At 46.0% G+C, this 16908-nt stretch overlaps 2 protein-coding genes across 2 annotated transcripts; both read right to left on the reverse strand.

Annotated features, from left to right (window-relative positions):
- Positions 1-6889: 6889 nt before the first annotated feature.
- On the reverse strand, positions 6890-13866 carry SMIM11 (small integral membrane protein 11). Its single transcript, XM_009907372.2, has 4 exons — positions 13784-13866; positions 12712-12774; positions 8656-8757; positions 6890-7069 (listed from the first exon to the last, which is right to left on the reverse strand). The coding sequence occupies exons 3-4, from the start codon at positions 8674-8676 to the stop codon at positions 6902-6904; spliced, it is 189 nt and encodes a 62-aa protein (XP_009905674.1). The 5' UTR covers positions 8677-8757; positions 12712-12774; positions 13784-13866; the 3' UTR covers positions 6890-6901.
- Positions 13867-15982: 2116 nt separating this feature from the next.
- Positions 15983-16379, reverse strand: KCNE2 (potassium voltage-gated channel subfamily E regulatory subunit 2). Its single transcript, XM_009907373.2, has one exon. The coding sequence runs from the start codon at positions 16377-16379 to the stop codon at positions 16002-16004; it is 378 nt and encodes a 125-aa protein (XP_009905675.1). The 3' UTR covers positions 15983-16001.
- Positions 16380-16908: the final 529 nt, after the last annotated feature.

The following is a 16908-nucleotide window of genomic DNA, read 5'->3' on the forward strand; positions in this document are numbered from 1 at the left end:
CAGTGATGCCCAATGACAGGACAAGGGGTAAAGGGTGAAAGCTGAAGCATAGGAAATTCCATGTAAACATAAGGAAAAACCTTTTCACTGTGAAGGTGACAGAGCACTGGAACAGACTGCCCAAAGAGGCTGTGGAGTCTCCTTCTCTGGAGACATTAAAAACCCTCCTGGATGCACTCCTGTGTGACCTGCCCTAGGTTATCCTGCTCTGGCAGGGGAGCTTGGACTGGATGATCTTTCGAGGTCCCTTCCAACCCCTAACATTCTGTGACTCTGTAATAGATTTTCTTCTGCAGCAACCATGTGGAGAAGGTATGGAGAAACACATAGAGGAATGAAGGAGGCATATGGGAACAATGCTCTGTGTAAGAAACATACATTAAAAATCTGGTTTGGAAAACAATTAAATGTAAGGGCCAGGCTCATGTATATGGCTTACACTGCACTTAACTGTTAGTGTCTGACATTTCTTGATGGCTAGCTGTAAGCCTCCTCCAATCAATGAGAAACACTAAGCCAGTAAATTAGCCTAAGTTTAGGCCAGAGGAATATGAGTCACAGAAAACTGAGACTCAGAGAACTGGGAAAGTGCCACACTATTAGAAGCTGAGGCATTGGAGAGCAAACCCAACCAATATGAGGAAGGCCAGGAAAAAAAAAGAGAGTGATAAAAAAGGATAGTCACCCATGTTGTGTTTCTGCTGATCAATAGGCAGCAGCTATATATATTCTCAGCTCTGTGACAGCTATCTCAAGAGCCTTTGCCTAGAGTGGAAACAGTCTCACTGTGAGGCAGCCTTTGATGCCGGTACACACAGATATTTTCAACAGCTCTCTCATCAGATTCAAAGAGGAAGAAATTGATGCCATATGGAGATAGACATGAATATATGCCTAATCACTTATTTGTGCCCAAGCAAACTTTTTTCTCTACAGGAACGTATGAGGAGTCCATCACTATGGGGACAACTGTTCTTGCAACCAGCAGGTATTTCTGGCATCAGCTGGAGAAGAGCCAGCTGGTGCTTTGATTATCCCTCAGGTTGGTACATACATATGTCAATCAAGGTCCAACTGAGCAGAGATGATATGCTGGACTTGTTCCAGCAGCCAAGACAAACCAGATTCCAAATCCAAAGTCAAACTGCGGAGCGATGTACATTGTGCATGAACATCCACCCAGCTTGGAGTCCCCAAAACAGACAGTCCCTTACAACCAGTCTGTCTGGAAATGGCTTTTGGCACAACTCCAGGGGATGAAACAAACTCAGATTTCAGGAATTTTACCTGATCTGTCTCCACACTCTGATGTGGGCTGTACATCTGTTCCTCCTCCACGTGATCAGGAGCATATCAGACACACAGGGCAGTCAACTGCTTCATGTGAGTTCTATCAGCTCCTCACTAAACTTGACTTGAAGGCTGAGGTTACCACAGAGGCAATAAACAGGAAGAGCATGCAACAAGTTGAGGTATCTTTGGAAAAAAATTTGCAGACTGTGAAGAACTGAAATAAGCAAAGTGTTTCAAACTAGTCCACTGGTTTCTCCCATGCCAGAGCTGGAAAGGAGTCTGTCAGAGTTTCCCACAATGCTCCTCTTTGGCCAGAGTTAAGGCCAGGGTGTTGACAACCAGCAGGTAGGCAGAGACACTGACTGAGTGTCACAGGTTAGAGCTGGGATCAAGGAGAGCTATGAAGGACTCTACCCCAGACAAAATGTCTGCAGTGCCTTTACCGAGAAGAGCAAGACAAGACATCTGGAATTGCTGATCCCCAAGAGGAAATGTGAGAAAGGAAATGTTGGAAACTGTTGTTTGTATGTGAGGCTTTTGGAAGAGCTGAAAAACATTTAGATCCCTAACTTGCAGCACAGTGGCTCAAGAGCAGTCTCTCCTGTCCTGAGGCACCGCTCCAGGAGCTCTGCCTTTCTCCAGCATCAGTGTGTTGTGTTTCTGGTAAAAGTCTTCTGGTCTTCAGACTAAAAGTGTTCAGTGGTACTAAAATTAAGCTGAGTTCATTTCAGCCAAAACAGGTAATGAGAAAACAATCTTGCTGAATACTTCTTCACTTATTTTTCACTTTAAGGATTACAGATACCCCACTGCCACTGAGCTCCTTCAAGCAGGAATAGCAGCCCCTTAAGTTGGCTAAGAACATGTGAAAGTTTATGTTTTTTCCTTTAAACTCCCAACAGATTCTTTCTTTATTACTAGACAAGCATTTTGGCTTTTTTTTTAAAGAGACATGGCCTTTCTGTCAGTAAAAGAAAGTCTAAAGTGGCAAACACTAGAAGTTTAAAAGCCAGCAATCCTTTCCTTTTCTCCATTTTCATCACCTGCACTGCTGACAATGACAACATCAGCCAGTGAAAAACATGTGCAAGGTTACGCTGCCCATCTGTACAAGAAGAATTCTCTTTTGGAAGAGAACAGCTTTAGGGAATAGGGGAGAAGGAGACACACTGTAGTTTTGTAGATACCAGGAAAGTGTGACCTGGCTCACCTTCTGGAATGGGAACATCTCCAAGAGGATCCTATGTAGATCTTTTGTTGTCTAACAAGCTACACACACATACACTTGCTGACTCCTCTCGCTTGCAGAAACTCAACCAAATTGAATTACCTACTCCTCTTTTAAACTTGACAGACCTGATCACATAACCCTTCTTTCAGCAAGAAACCAGACTTTGAAGTCCCCAGCTTGTTTCTGAACAAAAAAGTGAAACAAATCTGAGCTGCTGTCTCCCCCCAGTGTCAGCCTATTTTCTTGTTCAAGGCTGCAACTGTGACACATAGAACACTGAAAGGTAAAAAATCCCTGCTGTAACCTATCCAGTGACAGCATAGCTCAAAATTGTACCCTGGTAGGTCAGGGAACAGACAGTGGCTCTGGTGTGGGAATGGACAAGATCTCTTCTTAGTTTGGAAACTCCAAGATAACAGCCTGCTTCAATACTCCTCACAAGCTCTAGGTGTTATCTGTGCTGCAGCGCTACTATAAGGTTAAGGAAAAAGGCAACCAGGATGGAGCAGATTTGAAGTCTTAGACACACAAACAGGTTTTCTGATTTGGCTGTAGAGGCAAGAAGTTGGTGACATGGAGGACTTCTGAGAAAACTACTCCTAGATAAGAACTTATCACAAAAAAGAACTTCCCTGCTCAAGGCAGGGGCAAAAAAAAAAGGACACCTTATGTAAATTTCCTTTTGCATATGTTTGGCAGAGTAGGGCCCTGAGATTTTAGCACCAGTCTTGATTGCTTCGGATACTAAATGGTGCTCAGCTGGTATCCAATTGCTATGAACCTAAATGACTTTCTTTAAAGGGAGATAGTATATCTCTGATTCTGCTTACAGAGCAGCTGTACTGAGGTAAAGAATATCTCTGCTTTCAGTTTAACAAAACAAAACAAAGCTTATTATTACCATTGATCTAGAAGAATCTGCTCTTAGCTGGGTCTAATCTAGGTTGAGGCCAGTATTCAAAGGCAACCAGGGATCGCACAGAGCCAAGACACTGCCTACTTTTGAAGCTGCTGGACACTATGCAGGCCTGACAATTTTCTGTTAGGGTTTGGCCTTGCGGCTTCTCTAGGTACCTTGGTGTGTTTCCCTCAATAGCTGTTTAATGGAGGTGGTTACCAACATTCTTACTGAACACCACAGAGCCAGTCAATTAAATTGCCACCTTTGCACAGACAGACAACTGCTGAGACCCTAGAGGGAAACTGCTGTTTTACAATGGCACCACAAACTCCCTAGCCCTGAGGCTGCCACAGCAAGGATATAGCTCTAGCCTGGCAATGGGTTTCTGCAATACTTATGTTCCCCAGTCACCAAGGTGACAGCAGTAACAGCAAGGTTTTTCACATCACTGCAGTTCCCAGTTAACTCCCCCACAGTGAGAGCTCTCAGCATCAGCCCTATCAGCTGCACACAAACTCGCCCCACAGCGCTTGCTAGACACATGCTGCAGTAGGGTGTGCTGCTGTGAGGGAAGGGAGAGGGCATGAGCGAGCCATCCTACAGCCTTCCTACATCCTGGTAGACTCACAAGGTTTTTCCAAGAATCTTCCATCTCTTTTCTTACCTCCTCTCTCTCCACTGTCAGATTTCAGCTTCATCTTAACTTCTGTTAGCTACAAGGATTTAAGAAGTGCTTTATAAATGAAACATGAAGGGAAAAGTGAAGGCAAATGTACCCATTGGCACTGCCTAAGCCTTTACAAATAACAAATGCCTAACCTTTCGTTTCTGTGGGGAAAAAAAAATCCACTGTGTTGATTAGCCTAGTCAACTTTCCTCCAGAATCTGGCATTGTTGGACATGCAGAAAAACCTTGCAGAAGCCTATGAAGCAGGGAGGGTTTTCATTACTAAGTAGTAAACAGAGTTCTTGGATACTGTGCATAGCAAAACTGTGTAATAAACCTCTTAGAATGAAACCTCAAAGGTGGCACTGTGGTTTGCACTATGGTTTACACTAATCTAAGGAAGCCCTAGGTGCAGAAAGTGGTTTGAGAAAGATCTGCCTGGAAAAGCTCTTCTCCTGGGTTTGCTCATGTGGATTCAACAAAGAACCCACAAGTCTCAGATTTACACCCCTGCAGGTGGCAGTCACTCTAAAGAAGCCGCACAGAGCTCTCCCCTTTTTCTTCCATCTGTCTGTGAACCTTGTACACACCCATGATGGATTCAGCAGTTTTCTCTTCAGAACCATCTATCTCCTTGCAGCTAATCTTTAAAAGCTACCTCCCCAGCAGCTCCAACTGTAGCATTTGAGTACACAGCAACCAAGGCCATTACTTTTGTTAACAAAGGATTTTTTTATTGCATAAATAAAGGCATATATATTTTGCTGTACATGTAAAAAGTTGAGATACAGTTTAAGTCAATGTTACTCTTGAGGGGTTTATTCTTTTGACACATCCTTTCTCTACAGGAAGGCTTCATTCTCCCAGGAAAAGAATCCAACACAAGCTGCCAAGTGTCATGAAATCTGCAGGGTGGGGAAACAGCAATGAGAACAGCAGGCATGATATCCTGGCACCACATGGGCTAAATCTGCCTGCACACGTGGCACACTGCAATCAGAGCTAATCACAGCTGTGCAGTGCTGACACCAGAGAACATCTTTAGGGTAGGAGAACTTACACCTTCTTGCAAACTCATTACAGAAAAACATGGCTAACAGCCCAAGAGATGGCAGAACTTAGGAAAGACTGAGCCTCTGGAGAGCAGCACTGGGTGACTAGGCAAATAGGGTATTCCCAGCAAAATCAGAGATGCTTTAATGCTACTCATTCAACAAGGTCAGCGTCATATGCTGGACACAGAGGCCTTGTGGCATGAGCCTGTTACCCTGGTGCAGCAATCCCTTGGGCTAGGAACTCAGGCTGCCAGAGAGAACTGCCTAGGACTCAGGCTACTCATTCAACAAGGTCAGCGTCATATGCTGGACACAGAGGCCTTGTGGCATGAGCCTGTTACCCTGGTGCAGCAATCCCTTGGGCTAGGAACTCAGGCTGCCAGAGAGAACTGCCTAGGACTCAGGCTGCACACACAGCACCCAACAGGCTCCTCATTACAAGCAGCAGGCCTGCTCACTTGCAGGGCAGCCCATCTCTCATTTGTTTAGCAACAAAACTCCATACACCTTACCCTGACTTATCTCTACCAAAACAGAGAGAAGTGTTCTCACACCATTTTCCAGTGGCTGGAGAAAGTGATTTAAAATAAAGGTTAAAATAACACAAGTCTGCCCAGAGACAAGTCCTCAGTCTGATATAAACAGGGGACTGAAAACCACCTTTGGATTTGTTGGTTTTAATATGTGAAGGAACCACTTCGTTCCCACGCTTATTTCCAGGGCCTCATTTCTAATCACAATTTCAAATCCCTGTTGCAGGAAATAAAACAGGGATAGGTTTGAAATTAAAACTAGCACACACTTCTAAAACCTCAAGCTGTTTTCGTGTGTGAGGTGATGACCTCAAAAGGAGAAAGGAAGTTTTCTCCTTTATTAAAGAGTAACAGGATATCAAACTCCACCAAGCTTACCAAAGGCAGGCAGAAATAGAATTCCCATTTTTCTGCAGAACAGAGAGATACAAAATCCATTGATACAAAAGTCTCATACCAAAGGAGTCAGACAATATAATCTTAGCACAAGGCAGCACTCATTTTGCCAATGGACTAAATCCAATAGGGCAGCGACTGCTTACAATTTGAAGGTAGAAGGAATATGCAGCTCATGTGGAATGGAAACCCTAAACATCAAGGAAGTGTGAAATGCTCCTTTTGTTGTTTTTGCTGAAAGAGGTCTGTTTTTCTCAGTGAAGTCTCTGTGGTGGGTGTTATATAGCACCACAGCCTTACTGTTACCTTGGAAAGTTCCACAGCATGAGATTTGGCCCTTCCAGCTAAATTGTCTACAACTTGTCGAGTATTTAACTAATATGGAATGGCTGATTCTTCTCTATCTTAATTATGTGACTTAAGAGGTCTTAGTGCATCATTCTGTCTGGCATGCCTGTCATGCTTTTTTTGCCCAATTTAACCATCTCTTTACCCATCAGGATTTCCTATGCAATGGACTGGGAATCAAAATTCAACAAGACTAGGGATGGAGAAGAAAGACTGTGCCAAGATCTCCTAAATCCCAAACAATGGCTGCCAAGTTTTCTGGTGGGAGCTGTAATTTGTACAAATAACAGGCATGATACAGGTACTGCAAATACAGTGAAATGTCATGGGAGCCAAAATAGCACAAGAACCCAGGTAATGGTAATAGTTCTAATTGTACAATCCAAATAAATCCAAGTCAAAACATAATGGGATCAATATGTCTATGCCACTATCAAACACCAGGATTATGAATAAATTCTATACCTGAGAGACTCTTCAATCATCCTTCTTCTCTGCCTCGGCTTTCAACTTCTCTTCACGTTCCCTCTTCAGCTTTTCTTCAATTTTTTTGCTCTGGTACATTTTTACCCCAGCAAATGCTAAGCAAAGAATCAGTGTTTTAGCTGCCAAAATGTACATCAGCAATGGGAAATTCTCCAAAGCCTGAAATGCAAAATAATATATTTAGGTAGTTACTGGAACACTTGAGCATTAAAAATGAATCTACAGGGACATTGTATGGCTTCCTACAGCCACAGTATTATTCAAAGCAATGGGAATGCTCCTCTGTTCATGCTTTTTTGCCAGTAGGAAACTTTAAACTAGACAGATCAACATCTAGGGGAAAGGACAAAACCAAGTTCACTCAGGTTTGTATATGAGGCCTCTTTGAGCAGGTCTTTGCTGCTTTTTCTTGCTTTACAGCAAATAGAATACTGGCACAATCTTGAGGTGAAGGGGAACAACTGAGTATTTTAGGGTAACAGTAAAAGTGCAAACACTTTTGAATTTGAACAATTCTCACATGAGCAATGTATATCTGTGCATATCAGTTATTAGATGTGATCCCCAAAGGCATTTTTATGCTTGTAGACATTTTAATCCGGTAGCAGTTTTGCAGTTAACTTGCCCAGATCTGCAAGGCAGAGATAAATGCCTTTAAACCAGAAGAAAAGTAAAATTCTCACAGCCTCCAATGATTCTGTTCAGGAGTTTTTAATGCCTGAAACCACTGAAATTGCACTGTACATTTCAGTTATACATAAGCATGCTACTATACACAGAGTGGAAAATAAAGTGCAAACACTATGAACATGAAATACAAATATAATGAGGATATTGAAGGTACATGAACTTCCCAGCCCATTGTTACAAAGAGCCACCTGGCCAGCAGAATCAATCCTATCTTTCAGTGGTACATAGTAGGTTCACAGGGCCAGCTCCCCCTTAGCAAACCTCTGTGTACCCTCCTATACCCTTAGCAGGCCTTTCAGTACCTTATAAAGCCATTTGGTCACAGTCAAACTACTGAGTGCAGGAAAAGCTTTGTATCCATACACCATTAGTGTGTTCCCTTAAAGTACACACATCAGAGGCTCAAGTGGGGTCTCCTGTAATACTACAAGCTGCATGTTACCTTTGACATCAGGTAACTTCCCTCTAATTCTGCAAAGAGAGCCAGCCTCTGCCAGTCTCCTCACATACTAGAAGTGGCAATCTCTTTAAACCACAACTCCAGAATGGTAAAGCCAAGGCCTGGGGTTAGTATAGCTTTCTTAGTAAATGGTTTAACATGTTAACATTGTTAATGCATGAAGTCCTTGCTCAAACATTTCTGTGTACCTACACCGTGGAATGTTTATGACCCCACTGCGCTAGAAGTGCATAAAACACCCTTGAGTAAAGAAAGAAGCTGAGGAAAAAGGAACCAGAGGAGAGCCCAGAAAGAAGAAAGCCAGGAGCAGAGGTGGGCAAGGCAGAGCTTGCCTGCCAGCACTGTGTTCAGGTCTGAAGTGGAAGGCCCCAACAGCAACTACTGAGGCCAGCCTATGAGGTGCTAGCATGAATGGCAAGAAAGGGCAACACCAACAAGTTCTCTGTCCCTGAGGGACAGAAAGCGTGGTGGTCAACCAACCTTCACCTAGGGAAGGAAACCATCTTTAAACAAAAGACCCACCCCAACCACATCTTACATGCATCTGCTTGAAAGAGCAGAAATTCACTGCTTTATGAATGTGAAACTTCCTCACCTTCCAGTTAAAGGCCACCATCTTGGCTGTGTGTTGATATTGCCTCTCCTGCAGCACCAGCAAGTGTCACACTTCTAAAGGCACAGAGCAGGGCAGGAACATCTTGAAGAAATTAAAATGAGAAAATAATTAGCCAATCTGTTTCTACTCAGCTCGTCCACCTTGCACCTCTCTGACAAGCTCATCTGCTGCACAGTGTCTGGCAGTGCATCAGAGCCACATGGTTTTAGAATGACCTACAGGGGCCTTTGTGGAGCTGAGTGACAGGAGCAACATCCACGCTGCTGTAGGACAGGGAGCTGACAGACCCCGGGCAGCTGCCACGCTTGCGCAGAGCAGAGGAGGGGCTTCCATCACACACAGCACATCCCAGCAGCTGTCCAACTGAACACACAATGCTGGCTGCTTTCAAAAGCTTGACACGTATGCATTTCACACCACCTCACTGCTGGTTGAGATCTGGCAGACAGAAGTGCACCCAGAAGAGCTGTCTTGTGGTTTTTAGCCCACCTGCTCTGTTTGGAGCCTGAATACCTAATGAATCCTAGGTGCTAGTACAATTTACCACTTCTCTCTCATTTACTAATAAATTATATTCTCTGTGAAGCCCACAATAACACAGAAGTGAACCAACCAATTGCCAGATCCCTTGAGTGGTCAACATACATTTCAGAGCTCAGCTTCAGGCTGAGAAATGCTCAAGGGGATGCCAAAGGCTGTAGCACACAGCTACAACACTGCCTTCTGGTCTCTGCTGCTGTTCCACTAGTGCTGACACTGTTCCAGCTGCTGGATTTCAAATTAAGCACATCTCCCTGCCTGATCCCCTCGAGGTGTTTCCTGTATGTGTAATGACAGTTGCTGTCAAAAAGTGGGAGGAAGTCCTGCAGCCTAGCCCAAACCTTCACCAGCAGCTGGGCTGAATAAATCACCATCACATCACAGCAGCTGTTGCTGACCTTTCTTCAGAAACAGGGGGTCGAGTAAATTCATGTTCGTGCAGCTCCTGTGCTGCTCAGCCAGCTTCTTTACAGATGCTCTTATTTCTCCAGCTAGAGCATCCCCTCCTCTCCTCTTCCCTCAGCTGCAAAATTCTCACCCTGCAGAGACCACCCTGGAAACATTCCCCACAGTGAGACACCATTGGAGATCTCTGTTACCAAGGTGAAACTATACCAAAGCAGTGGTGTGGCCAAGGCACCTGTCATTCAGTATTTACTGGGTTGGTCATGGGTTGCGCAGCTCCCTTCTCCTGTCGATATAATGTCAGGGCAGCTGTGAATTCATGAGTCAATAGTGCTACAACCTCCAAAAAGAAGGCATTTTAACTTCTGATGTTTCCACCTGAATTTCAGTGACCCTTAAGATTTGAAGACCACTGCCAGTTGGCCACAGAAAAAAATCCACACTAGAGCAAAGAGTGATGCATGGTTCTCATCCAATGCATGGCATTTCAGATGCTACATGCTGCTTCTCAATGAAACCAAAGCTACACAAGCCTGGCCTGATCTGAAGGGACTGCACTGCCCAGCCAGAGTGTCCTCATCTCAGAATCCTGACTTAGGTAGCAGCTTCATCAGACACAGCCTTCACTCTTCTCCTAAACTGCTGTAAATTCTGTGCTTCAGCCACAATCAATTTTGCAACATGCTGTAAAAAGGCAAGAATTCAGCCATTCAAATACAGGGTAGCATCTGGCATACGATGCTGAAAATGGGAGTTTAGTCATTTTCTCACAAACAGAAGAAGTTTTAAGACTCAGCAAACGTTATGCAAGCCCATCTGTGGGGTCTGATAGCAGCATGCTGTCCCACCAGCAAAAAGCAGGGGATGATGTGTATCACTGCACTGTGTACTCCTGCAGACACGATTGTGAGCCCATACATTAAGCCTCTAGCGCCACACTCCTGTAGTATCTCTGCTCTGCTGAGACACAGGCCTTAATCTGTCTGAACTGTGCACTTCACTGAAGTCACATAGCAGGGAAAGTAAAGAAATTCTGCCTTTGGTCTGAAGAGTCTTGCTCCAAAATGTTTTCTCCAAGACCTGACACTTTTGATGGTCTGTCTTCACAGTGTCTCCTGAGATTAGAACTAGGCGAGGAAGGCACTCTGCCCATGTTGCATCCCCACATCCTGTGCACCAGCCTTCAAATACTTCTCCCCACTTCACCTCTTGACTTTTTCAGTCTCCATCTTGACTCAGACATTAAGTCCAGCTCAAACCCCGGGACAGAAAAAAAAAATGGATGAGACTGGGGCACAAGGCAGGGACAAGAAAGTGGAAAGGAAAAAGCAAGATTCACTTCTCATTTGAAGAACATTTTTAGCACCTAAGGTCATCAACTCAAATGAAAAAGCTCACTGTACTTCCAAGATTGTGGTATCTTAAAAGCATGCAAGCAAATAAACAGCTGGAGTTTCATATTTGCCTTTTCAGAGGTAGATAAGGCACAGATAGGAGTTCAGAGCACATCCACAGCCAGGTATTGTTCATTCTCCAGGAAAAATCAAGCTCCTTTAACAAACAGTGCTACTGGGAACAGAGACTGGGCCCCACAGAAGGTCACTATTACCTTCACTCAGAAGTAAGGTCTCATGTTGAGCCATGTGAGAAAGAAACAGGAGCACTAGGCTCTTCCTAAAGCCCTGCTGGAGATTCCATGACAGATGCTCCATAAGCTATCCATCATGTACTTGTAGACTTGCAAGGTAGGGATAAAACTCTATCACTCTCATGTGTACTGGTGGCCTTCTTCCCTGTGATTGCACCTCCCTGTTACTAGTCTATTTACACTTTGAACTCCTCTGTGAAATAGATCAAACTACTGCAGATGGGAAAGGAAGAGAGGGTCTGCCCCTATTACACACATCAGCACTGTACTAGCAATCTGCCATGGACTCCAAAAGCTGTGAGGTCTTCTGGGTTCAGAGCAGGCAGTCACCAAAGCAGCCCTAGAGGCTCGTGTCCTCGGCAGGGTCAAAGAGCTCTCAGGGAGGGCTGCACCAAGTCCCAGAGCGAGCCATCGGACGATACCAGACACAGGATCTCTGCACAACGCTGTGTTGTGCAACACAGACCACCCCAGACAGACTAGGGAGTTGGGCCCAAATCAGATGGGAAGTCTCCAGTGGAGCACAGAATTGAATCCAGGTCTCTCAGCCACTGAGTTACAGCTCCAGTCCACCACAGCAACCACAACAGCCCAGGCACTTATGCCATTGTTTGCTTATGCAGCAGCAGAGTATTGACTGGCCTGCAGGCACCAGAAAACATCCACACAGGCATCTGGGTACTAACAAACCCACTTGAGCTGCCTTGGCTAAATGTCTTGCTCACCCTGCCAATAACTCCATCTACTCAGGAAAATGGGACTCACGATACTCTTCTGCCTACTGGGGATTTCTGCACAACTCCATTTTGTCCACTTTGTGAAAAGCCATAAAAGTCAGCAGTCACAAGGCCACAGAAAACATTGTGCTATCAGGGTTATTTGAGTGCATTTAAAATGGAGTGTTAGCTGAGTATGTCCTGAGTTAGAAAAGGGGGTTCATTACACCTGCTCTTGTTGCTGCTTTCTTTAATGCATCTATTTCAGGAAGTGAAATGCAGACTTCCTGCATCACTGGAAGACCTACCACTACCTGTTACCTGCTGCATTGTACATCAGGCTGAACATCTGCAAGATAGGATCAAGCCTTCCCAAAAACAAACAAACAAAATATAAACAAACAAAAAATGACCAAAACCTACTGGGTCATGGGAAACCACAGTAATATGGCAAAGCTCCAAGGCTGCAGAGAAACACAATAGAAGCAACAGCACATTAGAGCTACTGCACAAACCACTCCCACAAGATACAGAAGTTTTATTAAGGCAGAAGCATTCAGACCTATGCACATTTACAGCCTCTATATGTAGGTAGGTCACAACATCATTCAATAAAAGGACTGGTGTAAACACCCAGTTTATACTAGCATCACCAATAAAGAAATTCCTAAACTAACATCAATGCCAGGAACACCAAGAACATAAAGCCATATAAGATCTCCATACCTGAAGCAGCAGAAATGAAAATATTAGTGATTCCTCCTGGCAGCTCCTCACATGCTCCAAACTCTGCAATAAGAACAGAGCCAGTGGGGTGCATCAATCAGGCACCTGGATTAGAACCAAAATCAAATTGGTCAGTGGCACGTCAGACTGTTCCACTATGGCTCCCTGGGCACCACTTCAGCCAGGTACCAGGAACCTTGCAAGCTGCAGGCCCTCTCTTATTGCCACCACCTTTGCCCTAAGATGGTCTGCTGGGCTGGCAGCCTCCCATGCTTCCATCCCAAACCCAATTCTGCCCCAGGCCTCTGTCACCTTTCCTGGTCGCAGCAGCAGCAGTGTCCAGCACAGCCAGCAACCCATACCCACGCTCCAGGAGATGTAACTTTTGCAACAAATGGTAACTTCAGATCCCTCTTTCTTACTTTTTTTCTTCACCAGCCAACAAAACCTGGCAGATGCACACACCATACAGCACATTTCCAGGCAGCTGTGCCTCGTACCCAGCAGCAGTACAACCGGACACTGACCGCCTGCCCGAATCAAGCCTGCCCGACCTTCATAGACAGCTAGCCTCTTTTCAGCAGCTTTTAAACCGCACACCCCCCGCCCCGGGAGGCCGCAGGTTACAGAGAGGAAGCTTCTGGTGCCGCCTCACACCCCCGCTGGCGCCGGGGGCCAGGGCGGGCACGGGGCCCGGTGCGGGAGTCAGGCAGGCAGGGCAGCGAGCTGGGCGGCAGACGGATAGCCAGGGGAGGGCAGGGCGACAGGCAGGCAAGGTGGGCAGGAAGGAGAGCAAGGAGAGGGGCGGGTGAACGGGCAAAGGAAGGTGGCTGGTCAGGAGCGAGCAGGCAAGGGGGCAGAGCAGCGGAAGGGCAGGGCGGGCAGGGACCGGCAGGCAGAGCAGCAGGCCGGAGGGCGGGCAGCAGTGCAGGCAGAGCAGGCCTGGTCAGGCTGCCCCGCTCCTTCGCGATGCACCCCCGCTGCCCCTGCCATCCCGCCTCCCCCCGCACGGCGCCGCGGGCAGCCGCGCCAAGGAGGGCCGCGGGGCAGGCCCAGGAACCGCGTCTCCTACCTCACGCGGCGGCCATGGCTCTGGGCGGGAGGCCGCGGCAAACTACAGCTCCCAGCAGCGCCAGCGCCCGGCAGAGCCGCAGCGTCTCCCTGCTCCCGTTGCAGACCGCCTGGCGCCGGAGGTGAAAGTAAGCCGTGTGCCTTGCGAAAAACAGCAGTTCTGAAGTAAGGCAATTCTCGCATGTCCCAGGGGTGCTGATGCGAAGACAAAGCAGTCCAGGTCTCTGTCCTCGGCGTCGCTGTGCATCCTCACAGCCGTTTGCCTGCTACCAGGGCCGGGGCAGAGGCGAGAACGGGGTCAGGTATTGGAGGGAGGCAGGGCCTGAAAAGATCTGGCAGCTGCTGGAGATACTGCTGTACCTGGACGAGTTGTCCAGGGAGACTTCTCCGACTATACCTTGCCAAAAGGGGCTCTCCATGGCCGTGACACTGGAACCCAGAGTACCGGAATGATAGGCATTGGAAGGGACTTTGAAAGATCAGCTAGTCCAAACCCTCTGCCAGAGCAGGACCTGAGCTCTGTGCAGCACAGTATCTGTACTCTTCCAGTCCATGAGCCCTGAAAGAAAGGACGGACCTGCAGCCTGGGGATGGAGCACACCCATGTCAGGAGCTGAGGGGTTGGCAGACACCTGCAGGCCACCCAGGAACACAGCGGGGAAGGGGACATCAGTGTCTGGAGAGGCTCAGCGGAAGGATGTACTGGGACCTAACAAGCCCACACCAACGCTCATGGACTGAGATTATTCAGAGGCTTATTACTGTGCCAGCAAAAGGCACATCTGGAGCATGGCAGCAGCTACTGTGCCAAATCTCAAGACCGGTCTCTCAAACATGGCAAAGCTTCCCAAGAAAAGAAGCCCTTTTAATTTTTTTCTCTCTCCATTTCTTTTCAACACAGGCAAAACAAAATTGTTGGAAATGCAGTGCCAGATATGGCTGAAGTGTTTCAGCCAAAACTTTCCAAAAACAAACCAACCCACACATTAGACAGCCAGCATGGGAACTTACAGCTTAAGGAATTCAAGTCTGACAACATGACTAGAAGTTAGGCCCAGACAGAGTATAACAAAATGTTTTAATACTGGAAGTGTCACCAGTTCTGCCTCTTATTACTCCCTGAAAGCCAATGCTGTGATTCATTATCAGCACAAGATAAGCCAAACCCTCTTGAAAACCCACTTCCCGGCCAATGCAAACCAGTACCCAACATGGGAATCTCTTAGGAAGAGTGGCAATGGGTCAGCCTTAATGTCTGGGTATAGAAAACTTTCCTCTGGAAACCAGAAGGTAGAATCTCGTTTGCTTACACTGAGCCCTGGCTGATGCAATGTAACCAGTACCTCTTACCACTCAGCTTGCATCTCAGATAGAAAGATTGCTTTGGAGAACCAAGAAGCACCAGCAGAGGCAGCTTGGCTGGCTGTGTACTTGAAGACAGATGATGAGACTCTGGAAGCTACCCTAGACAGCCAGGACATGCTCCTAGATGAGATTGCTAGTTTAGCAGCTCTTACAGAATCTCAGAATCAATAAGGTTGGAAGAGACCTCAAAGATCATCAAGTCCAACCTGTCACCCAAGACCTCATGACTACTAAACCATGGCACCAAGTGCCATGTCCAATCCCCTCTTGAAAACCTTCAGGGTTAGTGACTCCACCACCTCCCTGGGCAGGCCTTGTCCGAAGGTCAAGAGTCAATCTTTGCTGCCAGTGAATAAGGAAATCAAAACGAGAGACAGATCATTAAAATAACAGTTTGGAATTAATGTGTGTAGGTATAGATTACCTCCTGTGACTCATACCTTACACACTCTTCAGTCCATAGATTGAGATTTTGGTATTTTACTGTACATTTTCAAGTTATTTTTAAGTCATACAGATTGTATCTAAATCAACACTCTTGACCACCAGTTTACAGCTGTTCTAAGTTATGAACATCCAGATCTGCTTCTGGATTTAAAAAAAAAAATCTATTAAAAAAGAAGAAATCAAGTTACTCATTCTCTTGGTTTTATTTTCCTGAAGAACAAAACACCAAACCGGAGCACAATCACACGTGTTCCCCAAGCAGCTGTGCCAAAGTCCTCGTGGGAAACATGCTGATTTCCTCAGCACTCTGTCCCACACTGACCTGCCTAATGAACAGTGTCACAGCTATTTGTAATTCCAGTGAGTTCCCTGCACATGGCTTTATGGTTTCTGGTGTTTCCAAAAAGTCAAGGCGATTCGGGACTTGTTTTGTCCCTTGCACCCAGATTTTCATGGATCACACATTTGAGGTCTTCTCGATTCAGAATCTGGCTCTTATACTTCTCTCCCCAGTCCTCAACGATGTACTGATGATAGGGGTCATTGGAGTGCTCTCGCCTCTTTGATTTCACGGTGCTCACCAAGATCGCCACAATAATGAAGGAGAACATTCCAATCATCACCATCAAATAAAGGATAACATAGTCAAAGTTTTCAGCATCAACTTTGGCTTGCAGTTTCTTGGCTGCCTCTGTCATGTTTTTCCTCCAGCCATTCATATAAGTGAGAAAGATTTCCTTGAAAGTATCTTCCACTGCCCAGGTGAAGTTTTGTATTTCAGCCATTCTTGCAAGTTTACAGCTGCTAAAGACAACATGATGCTTATTTTAACCCAGTACTTCTATGAAAACAACCACATTGGTTTCTTTTGTCCGGTTGGGACAATTAATGACTAACACCTGCCACCTGCCACTTGAAAGTGTAGTACCAATTTTAGATCAGCTGAGAATCCCCACGTCTGAGTGGTTGAGTATGTTCAGAGACACAAGGACTCTTCACTCAGGTCACTTTCTGTCTGTGAGAAGCCAGATATGCCTTAGTGAAGAGCAGTGGGTGTAGAGCCCCATGACCTTTGTGGCATACTGCCTTCCCTGCTGAGGCAAAATACCAATTGAGAAGCATTTTGCCTGGGAGAAAACAAAGCATGTGTGGGGGCCTGGAAGGGGCAGCACGGTGCCACTCCAGACAGCTGCTCAGAATCTCTCAGTGAGGGGTGTGACTTTCCTCCTTCTTGGTCTTAGACAGTACTACATCTGCTGTGAAGAGTAGTGTATGAATGCAAGTGCAGATGAGTCTATGGGAGCATAATAGCCA

This window comes from Dryobates pubescens, chromosome 12, assembly GCF_014839835.1.
Source record: "Dryobates pubescens isolate bDryPub1 chromosome 12, bDryPub1.pri, whole genome shotgun sequence".
NCBI lineage: Eukaryota > Metazoa > Chordata > Aves > Piciformes > Picidae > Dryobates > Dryobates pubescens.

Coding starts and splice junctions, on each gene's coding strand:
- SMIM11 (XM_009907372.2), bottom strand. CDS start 8,676: ATGGTGGCCTTTAACTGGAAG. Junction 7,070..8,655: donor TGGTGGCCTTTAACTGGAAG/GTGAGGAAGTTT, acceptor TTTGCATTTCAG/GCTTTGGAGAATTTCCCATT.
- KCNE2 (XM_009907373.2), bottom strand. CDS start 16,379: ATGGCTGAAATACAAAACTTCACCTGGGCAGTGGAAGATACTTTCAAG.